Raw genomic sequence first — 24,898 nt, 5'->3', positions numbered from 1 at the left:
CAGCTCTGCGCGGCACTGTGGCTCCGGACCACAAACCACGACGCCTGGGGAGGGAAGCGGGGTTCGGCAGTACTCCTCACACAGCCCACCCCGGGCAGCCCCGTGACGGATACGGACCTGGAGAAGGGGCAGCGGCCGGTCAGAGAGCAAAGCTCGCCCCTCCGCCAGCTGTATAATCGGGCACTGAGAAGCCAAGCCCGGCCCGCTCCGGTCCGGGCGCTGGGGGGACACTCCGCGCCTCAGGTGCCACCTGCCACCGCCCCCGCCCCGTCCCCGCCTTTCCGGCCTCGGCCCCGCGGCAGAGCCCGCGCCTGCGCAGTTGCCGGCGGCAGCGCGGGGCGGGCGGCGCGCGGGGTGGCGGTGCCGCTGGCCGGTGCCCGGCGCGCGGTGGGGACGGGCGGGCGGCGGTGCTGGTACCGGTGCCGGGCGAGGCGGGGAGCAGCGCGGTACGGTGCCTTGTGGTGCGCCGGCTGAGGAGCGCGCAGGGCGGGGCGATGAACTCCCGCAAAGGTACCGTGATGTGCTGGGCGGTGGGGGGGAGCGAGGGAGCTGCGTGGTCGCCGCTCACTCCGGCTCCCGGCTGTTCTCTTCTTCCCGGTAGTGCTGGCCCTGCAGGCCCGCAGGCGGCGGCCCAAGCAGTCCGCAGCAGCCGGCAGGAGGGACAAGCACCCGCCGCACCACAAAAAGTGAGTATGGGGATCCCCGACCCGCCGGGACGGAGCCTCCCCCCCTGGAACAGCTTCGTTGTCTATCGCGCCCTTACTCTTTCCCCCCGCCGTCCCCTAGCTCCTGTTAGGGCAGTCCCGCGGCCCGGCCCCATCGCTTGCATTCCCGGGGAAGCGCTCCTGCCGCAGCCGGGACAGGCGGCAGGTCCCCCGCCATGGCGCAGCCCCCGCACCGGACCGCACCGTACCGGGCCCTCCCGCGGCGGCTGTCGCACGTCCCCCTGAGGACCGTCCCCGGGCTCAGCCTCCTTCGGGCAGGGCCTCCTCCCCGATGGAAACCGGCGGCGGACACGCCGTCCTCGCCCCGGGTCCATCACTGTGTCCCCGCCTGTGAGAAACCCCTGTTCCTCGGGGATCGGCACAGGCTGGGGCTTTCCAGCCCTCGTGTCCTTTTTGAATCACCCTCCAAAGCTCTCATCTTCATGGTCATCTTCCTCTCCGTGTAATTTTTTGTTCCGTGCTTTCTTTCTGTCGGCATTGTCCCATCCACAGGCAGTCATTTTTCTTATCCTTAATACACCCATCCTGCTCTCTGCCTCCTGCTCGGTACTGTCAGGTAATTTCCTATTCCCAGATTTGCCTAATTGCCAGCAATGCCAATATCAGTCATCTTTTTTTTTTTTTAACTCTCTGTGGGTCTTGCAGAAACAGCAGAAGTCACAGAGGTTTTTTTTTTCATTTTATTTTTTATTTTTTTTCTCTCTCCTGACTTCTGCTAACCATTCATGGTTTTGTAACTGTCCAGTTCATATTTTTATAATTCTCGTGTTACCTGTTTTCAGTGAACCACATGGGAATGTTCTTCCATCTCTTTAGTGTTCCCACTTAAACTTCTTTTTCCTAGGATAGTGTGGCTTTGATCTTCTCCCTGTTTTATTTTTTTCTCCTTGTAGAATTGTGTGCTTCTTTCACTTTTCCTGTGTTTTGTTCAGTGAGACTTTATTATTGGTGACTCATTAAGTCGCCAATAAGACTTCTGTCTTTACTTTTGTTGCTTGGGGATCCAGTCTATCCAATGTGTTCTGATAGGGAAACTTATGTCCTGGTGTTCCTCAGCTGCCTCTCCTCCTAGCCAGCCTCTAGAACTGGGAAGCAGGGTATGGTGGATGGATGGATATATATATGTGTGTGTGATAGCATAAAGATATTGCTGTGTGCTATGGTAAATGACTCGAGGGACAAGGTCTTTTTTTTATTATTATTTCTGTAGAAAGAAATAATAATACATCCCTGAACCTGGAGGTTTGGGGAGGTGCTGGTTTGTTTTTGGGGTTTTTTTATGATGATGAATGGGCTTTTCTCCCCTTTGAGATGGATAAAAATAATGTAGAATGAAATACTGGTGTCATAATTGTTGGGCAGATAACTTGTGTTCACATCCTGTTCTGCTGCTGCTGTTTCCTCTCGCTTTCTATGAAAGCAGCATTGTGCTTTTGGTTGTGTGAATTTGGAGCTATTGCAATGGAAACAAAGTTTATGCTCAAGATACTTGGTCTTACTTGATTGGTTCTCTTGTTTGAAAAAAACTTTTGGAAAGTCAGTTTGTAACATTACATGGATTTGTTTTGCCACTGTGAGAACAGAGCTTAAAATTTATTGTGTCATTAGGTTGAGAATTTTTTTTGCAGCTTTCAGTTAAGTCGTAACCACAAAGTTTTTAATGAACTATTCTACTTAGAAGATAATGCTTAATGAACTTCTGAGTGGAGCTACCTTGGGATGTCTTGCTGAATGAATTTGTCAAGTTTGCTTTCACAGGGACTTAGTGCAGAACTGGTGCTCTTTGTGTTTTCTGAAGAAACTGGCTACTGTTAAGTCAGGGTGCAAAGTCAGGAGCTGGCCATTTGCCATACTGAGTTGGCATTTTCAGATGTAATGGCCCAATCTGTTGAGTTGCCTCAGGAAACAGTGGTTTTGCTATGGTAGACAACAGAGCCATAATTTATTTTCTACTCAGTATGTGTTCTTTTCTCCTCAAACCACTTTTATGCTGTGGAGAACTGCTACTCTGTTTTATACCACTTTATATAAGGGAAACTCCTTTCAAATTTTTAAGTCTCTTTGCATATGTCTGAATAGTTAAGACTCCCAAAGTAAGGACAGCATTGCACATTATTTCAGAAGACAATCTCAGAAGAAAATATTGGTTTTGTGTTCTTCCTAGCCTTGCTTTAAATTCAACTGCTACAGCATATATTAGTGTACTAGAGCCATACAGGATCTGTGATGCACATCAAATGCACAGTAGCTGCAAATAAAAAGGTTGATTTGAGGGGAGGAGATTCTATACCATAAGATCTCTGTAGTGAATGTGTTCATTCCACGGAAACTGTGACTTGATTTTGAATCCAAAGCTCTTTTGTCTTTTAATCTGTGATTCTTAGGAAGACTCTTGTCTGCCAGGTCATAGCTTTGTAGAGCAACTTCAGTTGTTGCTGGTAACAATGTGCTTCAAAGGAACTGCAGGATTCCTCTCCTAGAATTGTCTGGGAGAGTTATATCTCACTGTAGCTTACTTGTAGACTTCTGTTTGAAGAATATTATGATGATGACACAACAAGGAAAAATTACAGTGCTCTTTAACACTGAATAGCTTTTTGTCTGTTATGACCTTAATTGCCATGGAAGGCTTCGAGATCAGTCCTTTAACTGCTCGGTGTTGACCCCTTAAGTCAACAATAAAAACTGATGGAGGTGAATCCATTTTTTTTTTTAATGTAATAGAGTGGAAAATAAGAAAGTAGAAGTGGCTCATGTTCTGAAGAGAAAACACTTTGTCTGGAATCAAGACTACATCTAAAATTGCATATAGGAGTAAAATCTACTTGATATAGCCTTGCTTCAAATTTGATCCTCCAGCCTGCAGAAAAAGAATAACTCACTATTTCAAGATAACAGCACTTGATTTTGGTTATAGTCAATGGACTTGCATGCAGTGTGAACAAACTGCTTATAGATTTTTTTAGTTGGTCAACAGATTAATCAAAATGTTTAATTAAGGTCATCTGTGAATTATTTCTCCTTAAAGTGGAGATCTGCATTGAAATAGGTCTCTCAAATACCATTATTGACAGATGTCCAAGTCTGTGTTCAAAAATGAACTTGCTTACAGATAGAAAGCTGATCCTTTACTCGGTGCTAAGAGAACCCAGTTATATAAAAGATGGCCTCTCTGCTATGTCTGCCTTTTGCATGCAGCAGAATGGTGGACTATATTCAGACCAGCATTGGCTTCAACTGGAACTAACTACTATCTTGGAATTTTTTTTTGTTTTTTTTGCTTGACTTTCTAAGTGAATATGAGAAACAGCATAGGAATACCCAGTTAGAGATTTGACATCTGTAATATGTTTACTGTAAATTTTTATCCAAGGTTTAAGGATAGAGTTCTGTATGTGAAAAAAGATCTACATTAGTATGTGTTGAATACTTCAATACAAATTAATAAAAACAGATGTCAACAGTGACTTGAAAATTCAATTTTCTTGTAGAGTAGGCTTTTTGGTTGTGTCTTAAAGCAGTATTTTAGAACAGGTGATGGAGGCAGAGTGATAGTGCTTTGTAGTGGTGAAGGGTATGTGTGTTAGGTAACATGGAAAGTGATGAATTTCTCTACTTTGCACTTCCAGATGACTAACTTCTTGGACCCACAGGTATTGTACAGCTATCAAGGTTTTGGATATATGACATTACTATGGAATCTTAACTGTCTGAAAATCATACACTGCTTTTGTTTGCCAGTATTATAAAACACTTTGCCACAATGTTTTTCAGCCTTGTTCAGTGCCATTTTGAGAAAAATATAAATATCTATCTTGCACAGTATTAGTGACTTTTGTTAGCTTCATTTGTTTTTTGCTTGCAGATGTTTTGCTAATGCTTCCCAAGCTGTGTTATTAGCTGTTTTGCAAGGGTAAGACTGGAAGTACCTATATGTGAAATAGGCTCTTTTTAACCACCAGTGGTCTGAGGGCACAGTAAGTGGATATCCTAGAGTGAATCCATAGCCTAGGGTGCATCAGGTTAAGTTCTCTCAGTGTGGTTTTATGTATTTACTCAAAATATGTTGTTGATGATAGGAATTGCTCCCCCTGCCTTCTTTGTTAATAGCTTTTCATCTTCTTGCTAACAATATTTTAATTGGAGCTTTATCTTCCTATTTCTGTAATATTTTGAGATTTCACTGAGCTACTCATACTGCAGGGCTGTAACTTAACACTTTGGTTGTTTACCCACTTAGTGTATTTAGGCTTCAGGTGCTTAACACTGTACCTTCTTAAAGATTACAATATATAGAAAGATTCAGGTAAAGGTATCAAAGTTGATTTCATTTATCTAAATAGAATACTAATAATATTTTTAAGGAAGTAAATAATTGCATGTATTGAGGTTACAGAAATGCAAATTAAAAGTGTTGTGACATGTTTGATCTTGGATGTCTGAGCCAGTCCAATGTTTGCCTTTGTAATATGATGATGAAACACATATCAAAGACTTTTTGTGGGGTCCGATGGAATTCAGAGTAAATTTCAGTGTGAAGCAGCGTGCATTTTACATTTTCATCATTTGGAGGAGAACTGCTGGTCCTGTTAAGGAACAGACAGAAGACATTTCTTTTATTACTTTATTATTACAAGACTAGAGTTCTATATTTGAAGTATGATTTTTGTTTTAAATTCTGTTCATGTTTTTCAAAGAATGCAACCTGTAAGGATTGTTGTTTTTATGGAGAAAACTAGTGGTGAAGGTTGGTGTCAACTACCTCTGTGTTTATTAGTGAACTGCAGGGCAGTAGTGGAAACTGCATATGCTTCTTGTAAGAATGCCTGTACTTCAAGTGGGTTCACTGATTGCTGATCTGTTTGTAATCTTAATAAGTGTAATAAAAGTAAATCTATACTGAAAACCATTTCCATTTGATCTCTGGCTATGCTTGCATAAGACAATGAGGTTCTGATAGCAAGCCTTATCTAGCTTCCTTTTCCTGTCATCTTATGTGAAAATGATACTACATTTGCTACTAAACACACAAACATGCATATTTATATATGATAATGTATATAGAAGTTAAAATTAAAATAAATTTTTGTTGAAGCCTGGGTCTAGGTATGGATGAAGAAGATTAGAAATTTTTTGTCCAGGAAATTATGAAAGTGTTTCAATGCTTCCCTAAGTGTATTTGTTATGCTTAGATGAAATAATACTTTTTTAATTGTGAAAACAAAGTTGTTTTTCTCAAAAGCAACATATCCTAGGTAGTTGCTGTGCACATGGGTGTTGGCTGAGCAGGTTCTGTTCACTGATCAAAGGCTTCAGGTACACTTCCCATGAGACATTGTCCGTGAACTCTGACAGTTTGAGGTGGTTTTGCATCTTCAGTTGTAATGCAAGCCAGGTTGTTGGTTGATTATTTTTGTACTTTTTGTTCCTGGGAAGATTTACTGAAGAATGTTAGAGAAGCTAATATTTTTGTTTTAAAAGCTTTTAAAGAGGAGGACTAGGAAAGATTCAGAAGGATAGTACCCAAAGTTATTCTAGTGTTTATCAACAGATAAATACTATTGATCTCAGCCTTCGTATGTCTGATGTGGTAACTCTCGCTTCCTGGTTTTCCTATCAACACGTCCTTTTTAAAGATCCCTACCCTTGTGTTCTCATTTTTCACTTTTAATCTGCTAACAATTATAGCACATTGTAAGAGGGAAGGTTCTGTTTAAAGTTGGCAGAGCCTTGGTGGTACTCTTCCTCCTGTGAGAGAAACCTCCTTTCCACCCCAGTGATGTGTCTTTTAGGATGAGCTCTGCTTTTGGAAACTGTTGTGTTTGAATAGATCCCTGACAGCTTGCAGAAGTTGTGACTAGAAAGATAAGGACAGTGTAATAAAGCACACATTACAGGGTGGAATTGCAGCAGTGTGTAGCAGTTTGAGCTAACAATAGAAAAAGTTAAAACAACAAAAACAACAACAAAAGTTTTTGTAAATGACAAAAGAGAATATGAACAAGTTTTTTTGGCTGAGTTTCAAACTGAACCTCTGTGAAGGTAGTAACATTTTTGTAAGTTATATATAGTGTTTTTCATTTAGCCTACACATTTGGAAATGCTGTGATAGAAACAGTGTGTGTGTCTAAATTGCACATATTCTGGTTTTGTCCAGCAAAGCAGCTGGCAGAGTTCTAACTTCGATATCGAAGTCCTTCACAATGAAGTAGTGTTCTGATGGGGAATCTCTAAGTGTTAATGCTAAAGGAATCTTATCTTGAACTTGTTGGTTTAAGACAAACCACAGAATAGAATCCAGTGAAACAATGCTTCTTGACAGTATTGGTGCTTTACTTACTATTTTTTCCTCAGCTGGAGTTAGCTGATTAAATGTCAATAATTTGAATGCAAGAGACTAAAGGAGTCAAGGGCTTCAATAGCCTTGAGCTATTGTCAATGCTTGGTTTGCAGTTTTCTAACATAGAAGAGAGAATTCCATAGTTAAAGGTCATTTATATTTTCCAATCCGTGAGGAAAAAAATTAATGTATCTATTCTTGTTTCAACACTAAAGGTCAGAGCTGTCTAAGTACAATAGCTGTACCTTAAATCCTGGTATTAAAATATAATATTTATCAATTTTTCAAACTGTACTAAAATTATTCTGTTCTTTTACTCATGCTTCTAGAGAAAATGCTCACTTGAGACATCTCTTTTCTTCCTTTGCCCTGATCTGTTCTATGCTCCCCTCTCAGCTCAGTAATTTTTTGGTTTAGTAGTTGTCTCCCATTCACTCCTTTCCTTCTATTCCTCTCCTATATGTCACATTATTCCTTCTTGATAGACTGAGACATATGTGTGTATAAAATAATTGTAAAGAGATTCTTAGTTGCATGGAGCCTGGAGCTGGGTATGATGGAAGTGCTGTTCCTGAAATGTTGCTGTAAGGGGAGCAAATCCATGATTGAGCTGAATCTTCAAGAGAGAAAGTACAGTCAGTACAACAGGGTGACTCCTCCCTGTTCCAGAGTGCTTAGGAAAGAAACAGCTTCAAATTCCTTTCCAGGACCTTCAGAGGGTTGGGCTTCTATTGGGGTTTGTTCTGCTGCTATGGGTAGGTACATGGGCTGGCCCTGTTCTGTTGTGCTCTGTGAGACCAGAAGTGGGAAGTGGATTGAAGCAGCTGGTTTCATCCCTGTCTCCTGCTGGAGTCTGAGTACCCAGTGGTCACTTCTCATTACTTTTTGTGAGGGGCAGTCAGGCAATTTGACGTCATACAAAAACCTGTAAAAACAAACAGCAGAACAGTGAATCCTAGAAAAAAAAAACAACAAACAAGGCAGAAGTTACTAAAATCAAAGTAGAAAGTAATTTAGATAATGGCAGTGAAGTGCAGCTAAGATTGTAGTTAAGTAAGGTATATAGAGTTTATTTAAACCAGATTTTAAACGGCTATTTTAATATTTAAAAATTAACAAAACATTTTAAAAAAAAATGTACTCCCATATAAATTGCAGATTGTATTTGTGGTTGTGTTAGATCATCTCAAAAAAAAGATTATATAGAACAAGAAGGTTCAAAGATGGTGGTAAAAGTGACTGAGAATACTAGAGAGCTTCATTTATGACTAGTGCTTTTCAGATACATAAAGTTGATTAAGGAGCATGTTGACATTCCTGAAAAATCATCTGTGGTATAGAAGGAGAATTAATAACTTGCATTTTTTCATTATAGCAGCAAAAGAATTATTTAAATGCAAAAAAAGATAGTTCTTTTTGTACTATATAAACAGCAGTTTGGCTTTGTAATTTGTTGGAGAGACCAAATGACAGACAGGTCTAAGAAGGATAAGACTGGACACTAAAACCATCAGTAGCTTTTAAGTATATTGCTGTCAGTGCCTGTATTTGCTGAAGCCCAGTCATGTAAGTTTGTCCTAATAAAAAGTGATTGACTTGTGTACTTATCTCTGACCTTGTTTCTGTCACCTGGTGATGGAATAGTGGCCTGGGCATGTATTTTGATTTAAATTAGCATGGCAGCTCTTAGATTTTTGAGGCCATTTCCGTAGATCACTTTCACTATCTGATAGTATGCATGAGCCTGACGGAATCTGTGAGTCTGGAACCAAATGGGCCGTGAGTGATCTCTGATGTGTGCACTCCTGTGCCTGCTGAAACTGGAGTTAGCTACTAAGTCTGAGTCTACAGTGACTCAGTAGAGGTGTGCATTTGAGAAGAGCTTTCATAAATGAGTGGAGAGGAATGCCAAGGAGTGTAAAATGCTGAGGGAATGGGTGTGCCTGGAATGCTACTTCTCCTGTAGAGTTTGATGCCATCTGCAGGTCTGAGTTTGCCAAACTCAACCTTGGATTGAAAGTTGTGAATCTAAGAATTTGGGTTACTTCTCCTATTTGTATGAACAACTAGCTTTGTTTTAGAGCTTCAGTCCTCACGTTTATGTAGTAGCTCAATAATTTACTAACCTGTGAAGCAAGAGTTAGATGCCTAAGGAACTTCAGGCCTGTTATTTCAACTTGCCATTTGCCACAAGTGACAAATCACAGGATTAAAGGCTGTGCCAGGCTTCGTTGAGGGGTGGTGAGTAGCTTTATATCTCTTCTGCAGAGTAATCAAGAGCAACAGATTGATGGAGATGCAAGACAAGTGATTAAAAGGGAACTGTTGCTATCAGGTGTCACTAATACCTGGGTATCAGCTACTAGTTGACAGTAGCCAAGTAACTCTGAGCTACAAAACAAATGTGGTGATTCCCACAAAAGAGGTTGTTTGGGTGATTACAGTGAGTTTTCTTTTTAGTATAGCAGTCACAATTCAGTGTTTTTATGAAAAGGAGAGCCCTGATGAGGTCAAGGGCTTAAACTTTCTTTCAGGTTTTCATTTCTGCTGACACAAGGTGTATTATTACAGATCCCTGTAGCCAGAATTTGTTCCCATGTTCCCAGGTGAATGTTTTAAAATTTTATCAGTGCCAGGGAAACTTGGAAAAGACCAGAAGCTTCATTATTGGCTATTGATAGAAGCTATTGTTAGTTCTACCTCAAAAGAGTAGGAGTCATGTTTTCCTGATACTATTATCTGAAAAAAAAAATTACTTTTGTTTTCTGTGGTTTGTTTAGTTTTTTGTTTTGTTTTATTTTAAGGTAAGTCTGTAACAGTGTTACAGCACATGTTGTTGTCCAAGTCTCATGAGAGTGGTCCTTGACCATCAGGTGCTAATAGATTATTTCCTCTGGTGTTTGTAATTTTTTTAAAAATTTTTTTGTTGGTTTCGTTTTTTTGGGTTTGTTTTGGGGTTTTTTTTGTTTTGTTTTGTTTCCTTGAAAATTTTGCTATATAGCAACTTGTAAGTCTTTTATTATATCAACAGTGATGAGAAAATGACACGCAGTGATTTTGGTAGCTGCTGCCAGCACTGTGCTGTGTATAGAGTCACTCTTTACTCAGGGAGTAGCAGTCCTGGGAACTGGGAGCTTTGTGATGAACTCAGTATGGCTCCTGTGGGCAGACATAATCTGGGCACACCTGCCAGTCTTGGCTCGTGGAGAGCTGGATATGAAAGCACAGTATGTGAATATGGAATAATCTTCACATGAGAGAGTTATAAGGAACTAGGTTGAGGTTGCCACCATATTTTAGACCACCAGGTCACTACTTTGGTCTTTAGTATGGATCAGCTAATTTTAAGTATTACATTCTCACTGCTAATCCATCCAAGTTGTTCAGTAAATCCAATGTCTAGAATCTAGATCAAAAGTATTCAATAAACAATCTGTATTTTCCCCTAGTTGTCTAAAGTAAGCATTGTTAAGAATTGATTAGTGTATCTAAAAATGTTGCAACAAAGTTGTCAAACTTTATGCATCTTCTATAGGAAATGTGCTGCAGAGAATCAGATTATATCTTCTGTTTTTATAATTGAGAAATAGAATAACTGTATTAACTAATGTTTATGTTTAAGCCAGAAAAATTATTTTTGTAATGAGAATATTTATCTTGGGACTAGAGATGGTCTTTTAAAATGATCAATTTCATCTAATTTTGTGTTTCTAAAATGCCTCTCACTAGCTTGTGTCTTACAGGGTGCCATATCATGTCCTAATTGGAGCATTACAAAATCTTGAGATAAAGTGCAAGTAGTCCAGACTCCCTTCTCCTCCATTTATGCCTCCTTTGCCATAGCTGCAAGTTTCAGCTCCTACCCTGTGCTTTGCCATGCTGGTTAAAACAGAGTATTTTTAATAGCTGCAATTAAAAGGAATGCTGAATTAAGCCACAACTGAGTATGTATATTTAAGCAAAAACAATTACAGATTTATTCTGAGAGTTTTGATGTTTTCATTATAGCTTTTTCCACATAGCGGGGAATTTGCATTGTAGATCACTGGTGAATGTAGTTTGGATAGGAGAATTGGGAATGATCAATGGATTAAATTTATTTTTAGGCAAAATATCCACCCAAATCCTTTGCTTTAATTTTCATTTTTTGTTTGATATAAATATTCTGTTATGGAAAACTTCATCTGTCCCAGGAGGGTTCATAGGAGAGCACGTGACAACCTAAGACTAATTAGATGCAATGATAAGTCTAGCTTTAAGGCACATACTGCTGACCAGTGTGACCATTCTCATTGCATCACATCTGAATCAAAGTATCTGGTGTATCTGCATGGTTGTGCTATGTCCTTTTCGACTTAAAAACATTTAATTCACATTTTAGGTAAATATGTTAAGCAGTAAAGTTACCTTAAAAATAAAAGCATGGAAAAGGTAAAAAAAAAGGCCTCTCATGACTTTTGTAACACTGAAAACTTAAATAATGGCAAAAAAATTGTTTTCTTTCGAATTGTGAGATTTCTAGATTTCAAAAACCACTTTGTGGTTCTTCAAGAAGTGGTGAGAGAAATCTCACTTCATTTTTCTGGAGGATGATACATTTAAGTGGAAGACTGACTTGAATTTTTAAATTTTTCATGTTGATAATCTCTCTTTTAAATATGTGATTAATAATGACAAAAATTAAGTGGAAATAATGCAAGAGGTAGCAAATACTTAAACAGGCAAACCAGACCAAATGGGATCTCTGAGAGTTGTTCCTTAGCATCAAGACATGATGGAGAAAATGCAGAGAACTTGCTTGTCCTGCTAGTTTATTCAGAGTGTTTTAAGACATAGTGTTGTCCACATGCAAGGGCAATGGAACTGAACATGTGCCAACTTCCTCCTAATTACAGTTCATAGCCTGAGGTATTGAGTTGAATTGAAACTGCACATTGTTTAAATTAGTGTGTTACACTCTGAACTGTGGTGCAGCAGGCACTGGCATCTTTGATTTAGCAATGACTGCTGGAAAGCAGCATCTTCACGCAGTTTCCCAGAATATAATTTAATTTCCAGTTTTATTAGCAATAGAAAGCAGTAAAGCCCAGATTTGCTGCCAATAAATGTATACCTGGAATATCAACATGAAAAGTGAGCACGTAATGACACTTCCACACTGAAGCAGATATGTGAATATAGTGAGAGGTATTTGGAAGAGTAAAGAGAAAACAGGGCAGAGGCTGAGAAGGAGGATCCTTACTTCAGCAGAAAAGGGAAAGTGATTTACAGCATAGGGTTTTGCTGATGGGGAAAAAATGTGTATGCACTCCAGCTGGTGTGAGCATACCCCTGAAATGCTCAAATAAGTCTGTGAAATTTGGAAACTAGGACTTAGATGAAGCAAGTGTATGTGTATGTAGCTCTAAATAAAATTTTGTGCTGTTTCTTGGTCTAGTAACCCATGATTTGACTGTCTAATTAAGAGAACGGTAAGTTAGCTTTATTCTGAATCTAGCTTTGTTGATCTAGGCTGGGAGGGAAGGAATCCAGTAATTATTCTGACTATATTTTCTCAGCCTGAAGTTGTCTTCTGCTTATTTCCCATGTTTCCAGCATGATACCCACCAGCTGCTGAGGGACTGTACTTGTGTGCCTGTGTGTGGCCTGTGGGACCTGTGTGTGTCTTCTCAGGCTAAATAGTTACTTATAAGTCCATGTGTATTGCTCTCTTTCCAAATCTTAGGGTGTCTTCCCACTGCTTTGTTGCATGCAAGTTCCAGGTAGGTTGCCTGATTTTGTTGCACTCAAACTTTTATTGTAAAACAAGAAATGATCATTGTTTGTGGAGTCAAGAATTTGCAGCTAGTCTAGTGAAAGTCTTAATGGTCCAATCAAAGAATTATTGGTAGTTGAGTTACAGGATACTAGGGCTTGTTTCAAATTGCATAGAATCAACAGGATAAATTCACAAACTTTGTAGTATTTGTTACTGCAGAGCTATGCCTACCTTTCTAAAGGGTGGGTTCATATGGGAGAAGGGAGGAATATGGGAGGTGATCCTTGAGTGCCTTGTGGGAAGTCAGTGAAGTTGATCTTAGTGGTTCTTTTCATTCTGAAATCCACTTGGGTAATTTTTATGTTTCTACAAGTTGTTCTTTCTATGCTGCCGTCTAAGTCTGTTTTACAATCCAAGCCAATCCATCCAGATTTACTATATAGTGATCTATTTTGCATACATTTAATAACTGTTCTATGTTTTTCCTTGTAAGCACCTAGGCACAGCTCCCAGGCTGCAGTACTACAGCCATCAATGGACCATTGGTGAGGAGTTTGTAGACCCTTGACCTCTATCATCCTATGACTTTCTAGTCCTCTGCAGTTGTTCCATGTCTTTACCTCTTTATGCTGGTTTTTATTGCAGCATATTAAATAGCTCAGGTTACACAAAGTCATTATTATTGCTCTAGAGTTCCAGATATGCATATAACAACAGGTGCTACGCCACACAACTGCAAAGCGAAGTGAAGGCTAAAACAAAGTAACAGTCAATTGATCAGTTGACCATTGCTGTTGAATGCCAAAACAAATTTCCAAGCAGGCCAAGACGTGTTCAGACAGAACCCAGTAAGTCCTAAGGCTTGTGTTATGAGCTTAATACAAAGCCTGTGGCCCATTACAAACAACAGCAACACCATATTTGTGGGCCACACAGTCTTGCTTTGTGTAGTCTGTGGTGAGGAGCAATCACTTCTCTTCATTCAGGTAACCTGGATGCAAATACACTGAATTCATAAAATTGCTGCCATGCTCTGTACCTTGATGCTGCTGTTCAGGTGATTTCAAAGCTTGGAAGAGGTAGCTATGAAGTGTCAAGGCATAAATTTAGTGCTGATCTGGTGATGCCTAAATGAAATGGCATACTGGACTTTCTTCCAGGAAAATGGATGAACTTTGGATTCAAAAGATGGCACAGCAGATCTGAAGGAATATTTGCAAGTATCTTGTAAGCAGAGATTGTATCAGTGAAAGGGGCTCTTTCTGTACGTATGAAAAATTCTATGGGGATTAGCTTTGAGTTAAAATTCAAATACAGCCTGCTTGGTATTTACAGAAGGTCTTTAAATATTCTATTACCATTTTAAAACTTCTGTGCTGGGAGTTGCAGTAGTAAATAGTGAGAAAATCCTGGCTAGTGGGGAAGTTCTTATTTGCAAGTTTGCTTTGTAAAGGCCTGTTAAGGTTGAATCTTCTTAAAGTAGTACCTTAGTACTGGTGGTTTGCAGAGTAGATTTTTGGTTTATTTGCATTTAATATGTAGTTTTTCAACATTTCATTAGAAAGCTGTTACTTCTCTCAAAAGAACCTTTTTACCTGCTAGCATGAAAGGAACCCTACAGCCTTTTATGTGTAAGTGAACAAAACTATGTAGCATTGTGTATTGATTTGACATTTTAGCTAAAACAGTTGAAAGGGCTTGAATGCATTTTCAGAGTAGTATCTTCATGCCTAATAGAAGTGCTCTATGTTCTACCTTTGTCGAAGGGGTAAGAGGGTTTTTGTGAAGGGGATTGCCAGGCTAATTGACAGGGCTTTGGACTAAATGGGAAATGGGAGGAGAATAATATCAGCAGGACTTCACAGGACAAACAGTGGGATGACACATCAGGGTTGGTAGGATGTGGGGCTAATATGAGCCCTCTGCCCATTGTCCTGAAGCATGGTGTGGATAGAGCAGCACAGTCAAAATCTGACAGAGATAAGCCAGTGGCTTCTGAGGTAATAGCAGTCAACGGGGAAGCATAAGGGAAACACCTTAAGAGGATTAAAAAGCATCTTTCTGGAATGGTGACATGGCTGACTACCCAGCTGAAGTTCCTCTTCACAAGCACATGCAGCATAGGCAACAAACAGGAAGAGTTGGAAGCTACTATGCTACTGGAAGGCTACACCATAGTGGCTATTACTGAAGCCTGGTGGGACAAATCCTGCAACTGGAGTGTGGCTATTGGTGGATAAAAGCTATTCAGAAGGGAAGGAGGGGTGGAGGTGTTGCCCTCTCTGCCAAGAAATGGATAGAACGCAAGGAGATGCCCCTAAAGAATATCCATGAGCAAGCTGAAAACTTATGGGTAGGAATTAGAGATGAAGGCAACAAGGAGAACCTTGTGGTTGGAGTCTACCACAGGCCTCCTGATCAAGAGCAACGTACTGATGAAGCATTCCTACTCCAGCTACAGAAGGTATCATGCACACAGGCTTTTGTTCTGATGGGGGACTTCAACCACCCTGACAGTTGTTGGGAAAGTAAACAGCAAGCTGTGAGCAATCCAGGAGGCACCTGGAGTTGCTGATTGATGATAATTGATGGTAATTTTCTCTGACAAGAAATAGACCTATTGGTCATCAGTGTAGGTGATCTAATTGGGGATCTCGAGACTGGAGACATCCTGAGCTGCAGTGACCATGTGATTCCCAGTGGAGTTCACAGTGCTAAGGGTCATGAGTCAGTCAAGGAGCACAGTCAGGACCCTGAATTTCAGAAAAGCTAACTTCTAGCTCTTCAAGGAATTACTCAACAGGACACTCTGGGAAATGGTCCCCAGGGACAAGGGAGCAGAACAGAGCTGGCAGATTTTCAGGGACACTGTCCAAAGAATACAAGAGATCTCGATCCCCAGGTGTAAGAATCTAGTAATGAAGTAGGTCATAAACGTGTCAGAAAATAATGGGGAGATGTTTTGAGTGTTTTAGAGTTATGAACATGTTACAAGCACAAGACCTTCTAGTCTATGTATCTCTTCAAGGCTCATAAAAAAGAATTATTTTTTCTTTCAAGACTGTGACTTCATTAGCATTTTGATATGAAATGTGTTTTAAAAAAAAGGGGGAGCAGTAGTAATAAGCAGTCTTGGTATTATACATATTTACACACATGTCTATTTGTTAGTAGTGCTATAGTTGTACCTTTTAAAGAAGTGTTATAGCAGGTAATACAGAAAAAGCAAAGTGAACACAGCAGATAATTCAGTGCTGTTCCATATTTCAGTGCTGCATAGGGAGAGAAGCTGTATTAAAAATTTTGGTCCCGTTTACACTTATATACAACATCATCTGTATCTCACCAGCATGATAGCCTTGGCCCTCTTTTGTGTGCTGTGGATACTCCTCTCTAGCCTCCACCACAAGTCCCAGATGTTTTTACTTCACTTCTCGCGGCTGCTAAAGAGTCTTGGTGCCTCTGCACTCTCCTCTCCTTTAGTGGGCACTCTTCAACAAGAGAACTGTTCCTTGTCCCTGGAGCCTACCTGTGCTATGCTGAACCTCCCTTGCTGAAATTGATGGCCACCTGGAAGAGGATCTGAACTTTTCCTGGGGCTGCTGCCCATCTTTCTGTAATGTGCTAGTGGGCCAAGAGGTGCAGTAGGTGTCATGACTCACGTGGAGTTTGGTCTGGGCTGGTTGACCCAGAACCAAAGGTTTACCAACAGAACTTCAACAGCTAGCCAAGCCAGAAGGGAAAAAGAAAGAGCTGGACCACTATGACTTCCCCTCTGTGTGGTACTAATAGTTGGCTTTTTTCTTCCCAGCTGCCATAAAACTTGTTGAATCTTAATAGAACTGTGGCCTCCATCCACTTTTTGAAGTGTTAGAACTGGCAATATGATTTAAAAAAAGAAACAAACATAAAATAAAGGTTGGGTAGACACATGAAAATTACGTAAGTTCTGGTTTTTAAATGTCAAGTGAAAATGAGATGTGAGTTATACTTGTTTTCTAGAATAAAAAGTAGATTTAAAAGCAATTACTGTTTGAAAAGAACTGTATTTGTTCAAATTTGGTAATTTTTGTCCATATGTGTTTTGTTTCCAAGAATACTAAACTACTACCACTGAACTGTTTAGAAACAATTGCCAATTTAATTTTTGCATTAAAATGTATTTGATATGTTCTTTTGTGTATTAGAAATAGGTACGTAGAAGCAGAAGGGATTAAAGTGATATACAGTCTTGCTAATCAGCTGTTACTAATGCTGTATGATAAGTATCTGGGTCTCTGGGCTGTAATCTGAACAAAAAACAGGACTGCCAGTAACAGTAGGATTCTTTTGTGTAGACATTGGTTTGGATCAGAATGAAATAGTAATGGAAAAGCTGCATATCTTCTTATCTAGTTTGTCTTTTTTCTTCTCCACCTATGCTGAACTTGTTAGCAGAATAATTTTGAAAGTTTTCCCTTGTATTATGTAAAATAGGACTTGTTCTGCATTTTATTTCCTGTGTTTAGGGTATCTAGATCATCTTGCCATTAAACATATAACAGCAAACATATGGTAAACCAAAGGCCAGATGGGAAATAGACTTCTCTTACCTGCTTTGTATTCAAGAAAATGAAAGAAAAAGGCTTTAAAAATAGACTTTCATAATGGTACTTTTTCTCTGAAATTACGTGTTTGGAGAATTATTCAATATTGGATGATTACATAACATAAAATCATTTGATGATGCTGTTTTATTCAGCCCATAGAAATATTTTTGTTTTAATGACAACATACTGCCTTAGGCTTAATTGTATAAGTAGTCTTCAGCCATTTCCTTGGTTTGTGTGAAAAGCAGTATTATTGGTGAAAAAAATATTTGATGGGTTTTCTCAACACATGGTAGACTTGGGTGTTCTCATGTTTGCTTTTATGATTATTTAATATTGTTGAAACAAACCACTAGGTGGCAACATCAATTAAAAAATTTTTCAGTAAGTGGAATTAAAGTTGTTGGCTAGAGTGGGACACTAAACAGGTTTGATTAAATCTAAAACATTGAGCTCTCTTATACGTAAAATTGTACTGAACTATAGAGGTGGTGCTCAGAAAAAACACTTGGTGTGGGTGACTGGTGACTAGGGACAGCTAGGTCTATTTGCTTGAATTCAGAGGACATGTTCTTTTCACTTTCAGATGTTTGCAATATATATATTACAAATTTGAAAAGGTGAATTATCATACCAATCAATTATCTTGATGAAACTTGATTTAGTTGACAGAATTAACTAGAGTTGTATCAGTGCTACTTGAGAAACAAACCCTCCCTGGTGTGAATCTAAAACATTTTAAACCAGTTAATGTAAAATTAATGTGAATTTATTGATGGCTGTGGATGAACTTCAGAAATATCATCTGTGTCTGATACAAATAGAAACTTGTTAATGGATGTACTGATGATGCCTTTGGTGTAGGTGTCACAGGCTGTGCTTGTATGTGAGATAGAAGCCTGAATAGACTTGTTGTTAAATAGCTTGTGAGTGCAGTCTGCTTCCTGCACAGCTTGGCACCTACAGACACCATATCCTTATGCTGCAGGGCCTGTCATCAAAGGTATCTTGTGGTTTTATTTAGATATACATGTCCTTTTTCTGCACATTTATTGAAGATGCTGTTGCTAATGCCTCTGCTTAGGAACTGTTTAAATTTATATCACAATCCTGTTTGGGCTATTGCTTTAGGTACGTATACTGAAATTGCTGGCATGCCGTAACATCTCTACTGGAGTGCAGTTTCACTGGAGCTTCTGCCTTCTCCACCTTGCCTGCTCCATGTGCATTTTTGATACATTTATGAAGTGTGCTGTTCTCTTGTTAGATTTAACTGGAGTGTGGTAGCCTACCCATCTTCCTTAAATCTTCAGTGCTTTGGGGTTTACTCCCAATGTGTTGTGCTTGCACATATGTGTAAGTCACTAGCCCTGTGATTAGCTGTGGTTCTTGGATATTTCAGAGAAACTAGTGCTTTCTCTTGCTTCCCTAACATTTAGTCTTTATTTTGTTGGACTTCATAATAATTTTATCTGGCAAAAGCCAGATGAGCTGGTTTATCTTGGAGTGATTTATAGTTTGCCTTTCTCCATTCTTTTGTACCTTGCCTTTTGTGCAGTGTATTAGAACATTGCTGTGACTTTGCCTCGTAGTCCTTGTGTCATGCAATTTCTCCTAAACTATTTCTGGTGTGCATGAGACAGCAGAAGCATTCCCTTCAAGTGGAGTTGAAAAAGCTCAATTTAATGCTCTTTGTACCCTGTTGACTCTGTCATAGACCAGACTGGAGTAGTGAGTGGTGCTTCATGAAATAAATTACTATGCCCCTGTAGATTACTGTGTCTGTATGTGAGGTCTAAGCAAATAAGGATCTGCTTGTGTTTGACTTATGTTTGTTTTGGCTTTGTGTGTTTGTTTTGACAGATTTTTAAAAAGTCACTGTAACTTGAGTCTGTCTATGCACTACCTCTGTAAGTGTAGATAGCCTAATCTTGCCGTATTACAGTAGTCATTTAAACACTACTGGAACAAAAGGAAGAGATTTCCAAAAAGAAGTGGTGGTAAGGCCTGTCTGTGGAATCTGCTGCTATTAAGAGTGTATTAAGTTTAATAATTGATAGTTTATGTACTATACCCTCAGAGGATGTGTAGAAAGTACCTCACAGGTGTGGACTGTTTTGGTGTAAGGAGCAATAGAACTAAATGAATACTGCATCTGGGATAACTGAGCAGGGAATGTAAATATTAAAATTTACTCAGGAGGGAGACATGAGGCAAAGTTAGCTGGGAAATGCTGTTAAAGGTTTTTAAACTTTGTCCCGGAGTCCAATGCTGACTTTCTTGCTGTTTTTCCTCTTACTGGTATTCACTGTAGCATGTTCCTGTAGGTGAAGTATCCTGCTTATCTTTGAGGTGGTCTGTGTCAGTGCAAAGCAGACATTTCCCCGTGTTATATTAGGATGTATTTTCTGTCCTTGTGTCAATTTTGAATACTAGTGGTACTTCTTCAGCTAAAAAGGAACACTTGCAATTCTCGTAGCTATCCCTTTTCTCAGGGTGTATTGTAGCCAAAAATAATTCTATGTCATTTTGTTTAACAACTTTTCTTCTAGGTGTGGCCTGTACTTTGCCCAGTGGGTGTCTGTGCCCTTACAGCATTCTTACTCTCAATGCTTTGCTTTTGGTGATGGCATGGTGTCTGTGTTACCATAGGCTTACTGTGCCCAAGTTTTTAAAAATATTTCTCCTTTAACACTTTTCCAATACTTTTCTGTAATTTATGTGGCTCCCTTTTGTCTTCAGGCACCTCCTGGTTCTATGGGGACCAGGACAGACATGATACAAAGTGAACGTTCCCTGTGATTCAGTGTCCATCATGCCTTGCTTGTTCTGACTTTTTTTCTGATGTATGAACGGTCCTTTATTAGACTTTATTTTTTTTTCCTTCTAAGGGATCCCATTAAGACCGAGTTCTGAGTGCCATTGTTCCTGTAAAAGATGGGTCTTTTGTTACTGACTTCAGCTGGGTTAGTCACTAAGGAGGTCTATGATCATATTCATGTCTGGGAGAGCGTTCTTCTCTTTGGAAACAAGAATATTTGAATAGGTAAAAAAAAAACCAATAACAAAACAATAATAAACCAGTAGATGGACTGCTTCAACTCCCAGCCTCAGCAAATATCCTATCAGGATTTGTGCTTCATAGATAGCCCTGTGTTTTTGTCCAAGGCATATCAGAAAGCAGAAGGTTTTGAGGAGTGTCTGGGTTTTTTTTGTCTGCTTGACATGCTGCAAATGTTAGCTCAGTTAACGCCTTCTGTAATCTGATTTTTTTTCAGTCCTTTCCAGCTTAAAGCTTATAGACAGCACATACCAGTAATATTTTGATTTTCCCTTCTGCTTCTTGAACATTTAGTCATTTCTGTTGGTCTGCACTTGGTTTATGTTTCCCAGTGATACAGCAGAGCAGTACCTGGTTTTGTGCCTAACAATGCTACCCTGGGGAATAAGAACTGCAGTCTGCTTCTGTGGTGAGGAGATGGGAGCTTCTGAAGAGAAGATGACATTATGGAGGTCTTCTAAACCACTGAAAGTTGAATTCTTAAAGCTAATTGCTCCTATTCTTTAAAAATCACCAGAAGTGCTTAAAATAGGTTACTGCTTCTTCCTTTACCTTTTGCGCAGAAGGTGCTACCACAGCGTGTTTGTAGACCCTGGTAAATAAAAAGTCTCTGTGGTTTATCTGTGATCCAGTGGTTTCCTAAATGAGACATAACTGGCAGGGAGAAACGACTTGCAGTGGCACTGCAGAACAACAAGAAACTCAAAGTTGACAGTAAGGGTTCGTGGTGGTCTGAGAAAATCAGAGGGATGGCAGTGGTCTTGGCTCCAGAATCTCCAGAATACATAAGCTGCCTGTGTGGATTTCATTCTTAAGCACTCCATGCTTTTGAGAAACAGGCATACCAAAGCCTGGTTCTATTTTTGGTAGCTGCAATACAAAAGCATTCCTTTGTGTGTAGTAGAGCTATTTTCCTTACTTGTTTTTTCTTTGAAAAGAATAGCGAATGCAATGCAATTTGGCTGCAGGGAATAATATGACTCACTTAGTAAAAAATGAATAAAAATAAAAATAGCATTTCTAATATATTGCAGTTTTCTGCTGTATGTTTGTTGTCTCAAATTTTAATATGTAAATTATCCAAGTTTCCTAGGCTCAAGGTGTTGTTCTGAAAAAAACCTGTCACATGCTATGAAATACTGGTGTTGCCATTACATTAAAATTTCTTTCCATTTGTGTTCAAGTATTTGTTTGCAGGTTATATGTTGAATTTTTCTTTATTTCTACTGCAATAAAAGGTGAGTACTCTGTCAAACATGAATAAAGTTTGAAATACAGTGAGCTGTGTAAACGATAGGCAATGTCTACAGGGTTAAAGTAGAAATGTGAGCTCCCAAAATAGCCAGTTATCTGTATGCTGTGAGTAATTTGAACATAAAGACAACCTCAAATAGCAAAGGGAAGTCAGTTCCACCACCACCCAAAAAAAATTATTCTTTTAGTATTCTTTAGTATATTTCTTTAAATTAGAATTTGTTTCTGTTTAAAATTTCTACGAAAGTTTAAGAGTCCTGTGGGAGCAAGTGAGATGTTGCCCATCACTGGGAACCACAACTCACCTGAATGCTTGGGTTTTGACATATTTTCCTACTTCTGTTTGTGTTGCATGATTGATACAGTAAATAAAAAAACCCACTACTTAAAATGCTTCACAGAAGTGGATGCTTAGTAATTTATTGTCAGAATCACGGGGAGTATATAAAAAAAATGCAACTGTCCTTGAAACTGTCATGATATGGTACTCAGCATGACTTCTCTCAAGAACGAGAAACTAAAGTAATGTCCTACTCCGAAACCAATGAAGGATCCAACAAGATTTTCTTTGAAGGCTGTCCTTTTCTGCAATGAGGCTTTCCTTAAAAGAAGCTTTCTTTTTATTCTTTGGTATAGGAATGAGACCACACAAAAATAGTCAGTGAAGTAGAAGAGGTCTTGTTATTTCATGCTGTGGTATGTTTAAAATTCTATTCCCGTTTGCTTTAAGCAGTATCAGCTAATGACATTAATCTCCATGTTAGTTGAGGGCCTGATATGAGCTTTATGTGTCAATAAATCCCTTGATGTGCATATGAATCAGGCATAGACTGAAAATATGTATTTTTTTTTTAACTACTGAATACAGGTAGTGTTCCAAGAGAACTTCAAGATCTTCCAGGGACCTATCAGGCTTTGTAAGCAACTGCCTTTTTTTTAGGCTAGTCCTTAAACTGAATCAGAAAGAGATACAGGTCTGAAAGACAAACCTTCATGGAAATGTGTGGGCATTGCCTGCTGGGTGTGGTGTGTGGGACAGCCCTGGTTTGGGCTGGTGACTGTGTTTTTCCCTCCTGGGTCAGGAAGGTGTATCAGGCTCCAGTGAGACTTTAGTGCAGCCTTCCAGTACCTGAAGGGGCCTACAAGAAAGCTGGGGAGGGACTGCTTGTAATGACATGTAGTGACAGGACAAGGGGTAATGGCTTTAAACTGGAAGAAAGTAGATTTAGGTTAGGCATTAGGCAGAAATTCTTCCCTGTGAAGGTGGTGCAAGACTGGCACAGGTTGCCCAGGGATGTCTTGGATGCTCCCTTCCTGGAAGTGTTTAAGGCCACGTTGGATGGGGCTTTGAGCAACCTGGTGATTTGTGACTTGTGATTGCATTTGTGACTCACTGCTGAGCTATCACAGAATCATCAGCATTGGAAAAGGATCTCTAAGATCATAGAGTCCAACCATTAACCCTAAAAAAACCCCCAAACCAAACACCATGCCCACGAGGGAATGGGAAGTGACACATCAATACGTTTTTTTAAAATTTCTGGGGATGATGACTCCACCACCTCCCTGGGCAGTCCATTCCAGTGCCTGACTGCTCTTTTAGTAAATAAATTATTACTAATATCTAGTCTAAACCTCTCCAGACTCAACTTGAGACCATTTTCTCTAGTCCTATAGTTATTTACTTGGGAAAAGGGGCCAACACCCACCTCACTACTGTGGTGGATGTAGAAAACAAAGGTTATGGAAACTCTTATCACTGTATTTTTAAAACTAAACCCTAAGTCAAGTATTAATTATTCCTATCCTGCTTTATTTCTGGATTTGGATTATGAATTAGTCTAACTATCTTAACTTTGATCAGGACTATGAATTTGGCTTTATAGACATAATGTTTCTGGATTTCAACATGTACGTTTTGGTCTGCTGGGGTTATAATTTCAAGGAGATAACCATACATATCAATTTTATGCTGCTCTTTAACAACGCATAGAGGAACAGTGTGAGTGAAGCTAATATTGTGTTATTTAGATTTTTGAATACCTTTAGGATGAGGCCATTGCCTTAGATGTTGCATTTTTCATTTGCTCTGACATGAAAAGTGTGGAGTAGGCGGAAGTGATTGAAAGGCTCATATTCAGTTGTGTGACAAGAGCAATCAAAGTTCTAGTCTTACTATATCAGATGAAACCACAAAAAAAACCCCACCACACAATAGGACATAGCTTAATTTTAATACCAGAAGATCAGGGAAAGAAAGCTAATTTTACTTTAAATAAATTAGATCACTGAGGAGGCTGCTTGGGAATTATTTAAAAAAAAGTAATCATAGAAATTGGCATATTAAATTTTTCTGGGTCAGATTTAGGGAATCAATTTTTAAAACCAGGCATTAGGGCATTTATTCATGTTATTTGCAGAGACTTCCATGGAGGTATAAAACCAAAGCTACTATGAATATTTAGCTACTTATTTAGGCAATCATGAGGGGAAAAACTCTGACTTGTAAAGAAAGACCGCTGAGTATTTTATAGGAAGCTGAAACATACATAATTAAAATACTATCTCATGGTGGATTATTCCAATATAAGCCTACTTCTGAATTTGCTTCATTATTAGATTGTGATGCTGCTAGTAATGAACTGAAATCAACACCTTTGGTAATTTAATAAATCCAGTATAAGGAAATGAATATGGTTAAGTTTATAATTTCAATGTACTGATTTTTAGGTACTTGGAGAAATGAATGTGTTTGAATCAAGTGTTCTTGAATCATTATTTTAAGGGCATAGTAAATCAGACTGTTTTATTTTTTGTGAGACCTACATTTAATTTTATTTAGGAGACTTCATGTTGCTAATTTTTTGTTACTTGTAGCACATTGATATTTTAAATTTAACAAGATGTTTCTTCATAATAACTTGTGCTAGGTAAATTTAAAGGCCTTAACAAAGGTCACAAAGGTGTATAACCTCAAAGTCATGGAAGCTTTGGACTCTTGTTTTCAGCTTAAGTGACATGTCAGAGGTCAAAGAAAAGCATCTTTTAGGTAGGCAAAGGAAACCTTTCATTCCCATCTCAGATATCAGGTGGTGGGGATCTAAAAGCAAATTCTTTGTTCATGTTCATTTCATTTACAGTTATTAAATAAGTAAATGAAAGTTAAATACT

General features: G+C 39.2%; 1 protein-coding gene across 3 annotated transcripts in view; it reads left to right on the top strand.

Moving 5' to 3' along the window:
- Positions 1-432: 432 nt before the first annotated feature.
- Positions 433-24,898, top strand: part of SRPK2 (SRSF protein kinase 2) — a 139,785-nt gene continuing 115,319 nt past the window's right edge. For all 3 annotated transcript variants that reach the window (XM_030456130.1, XM_030456122.1, XM_030456107.1), the window contains exons 1-2: positions 433-510; positions 602-686. In XM_030456130.1, coding sequence (XP_030311990.1) covers positions 495-510; positions 602-686 — 101 coding nt within the window. In that variant the 5' untranslated portion in view covers positions 433-494. The remainder of the gene's footprint in view (positions 511-601; positions 687-24,898) is intronic.

The sequence above is a fragment of the Calypte anna genome, chromosome 1, assembly GCF_003957555.1.
Source record: "Calypte anna isolate BGI_N300 chromosome 1, bCalAnn1_v1.p, whole genome shotgun sequence".
Taxonomy (NCBI): domain Eukaryota; kingdom Metazoa; phylum Chordata; class Aves; order Apodiformes; family Trochilidae; genus Calypte; species Calypte anna.
The sequence above is the reverse complement of the archived record's forward strand: the minus strand, read 5'-3'. Positions and strand labels throughout refer to the sequence as shown.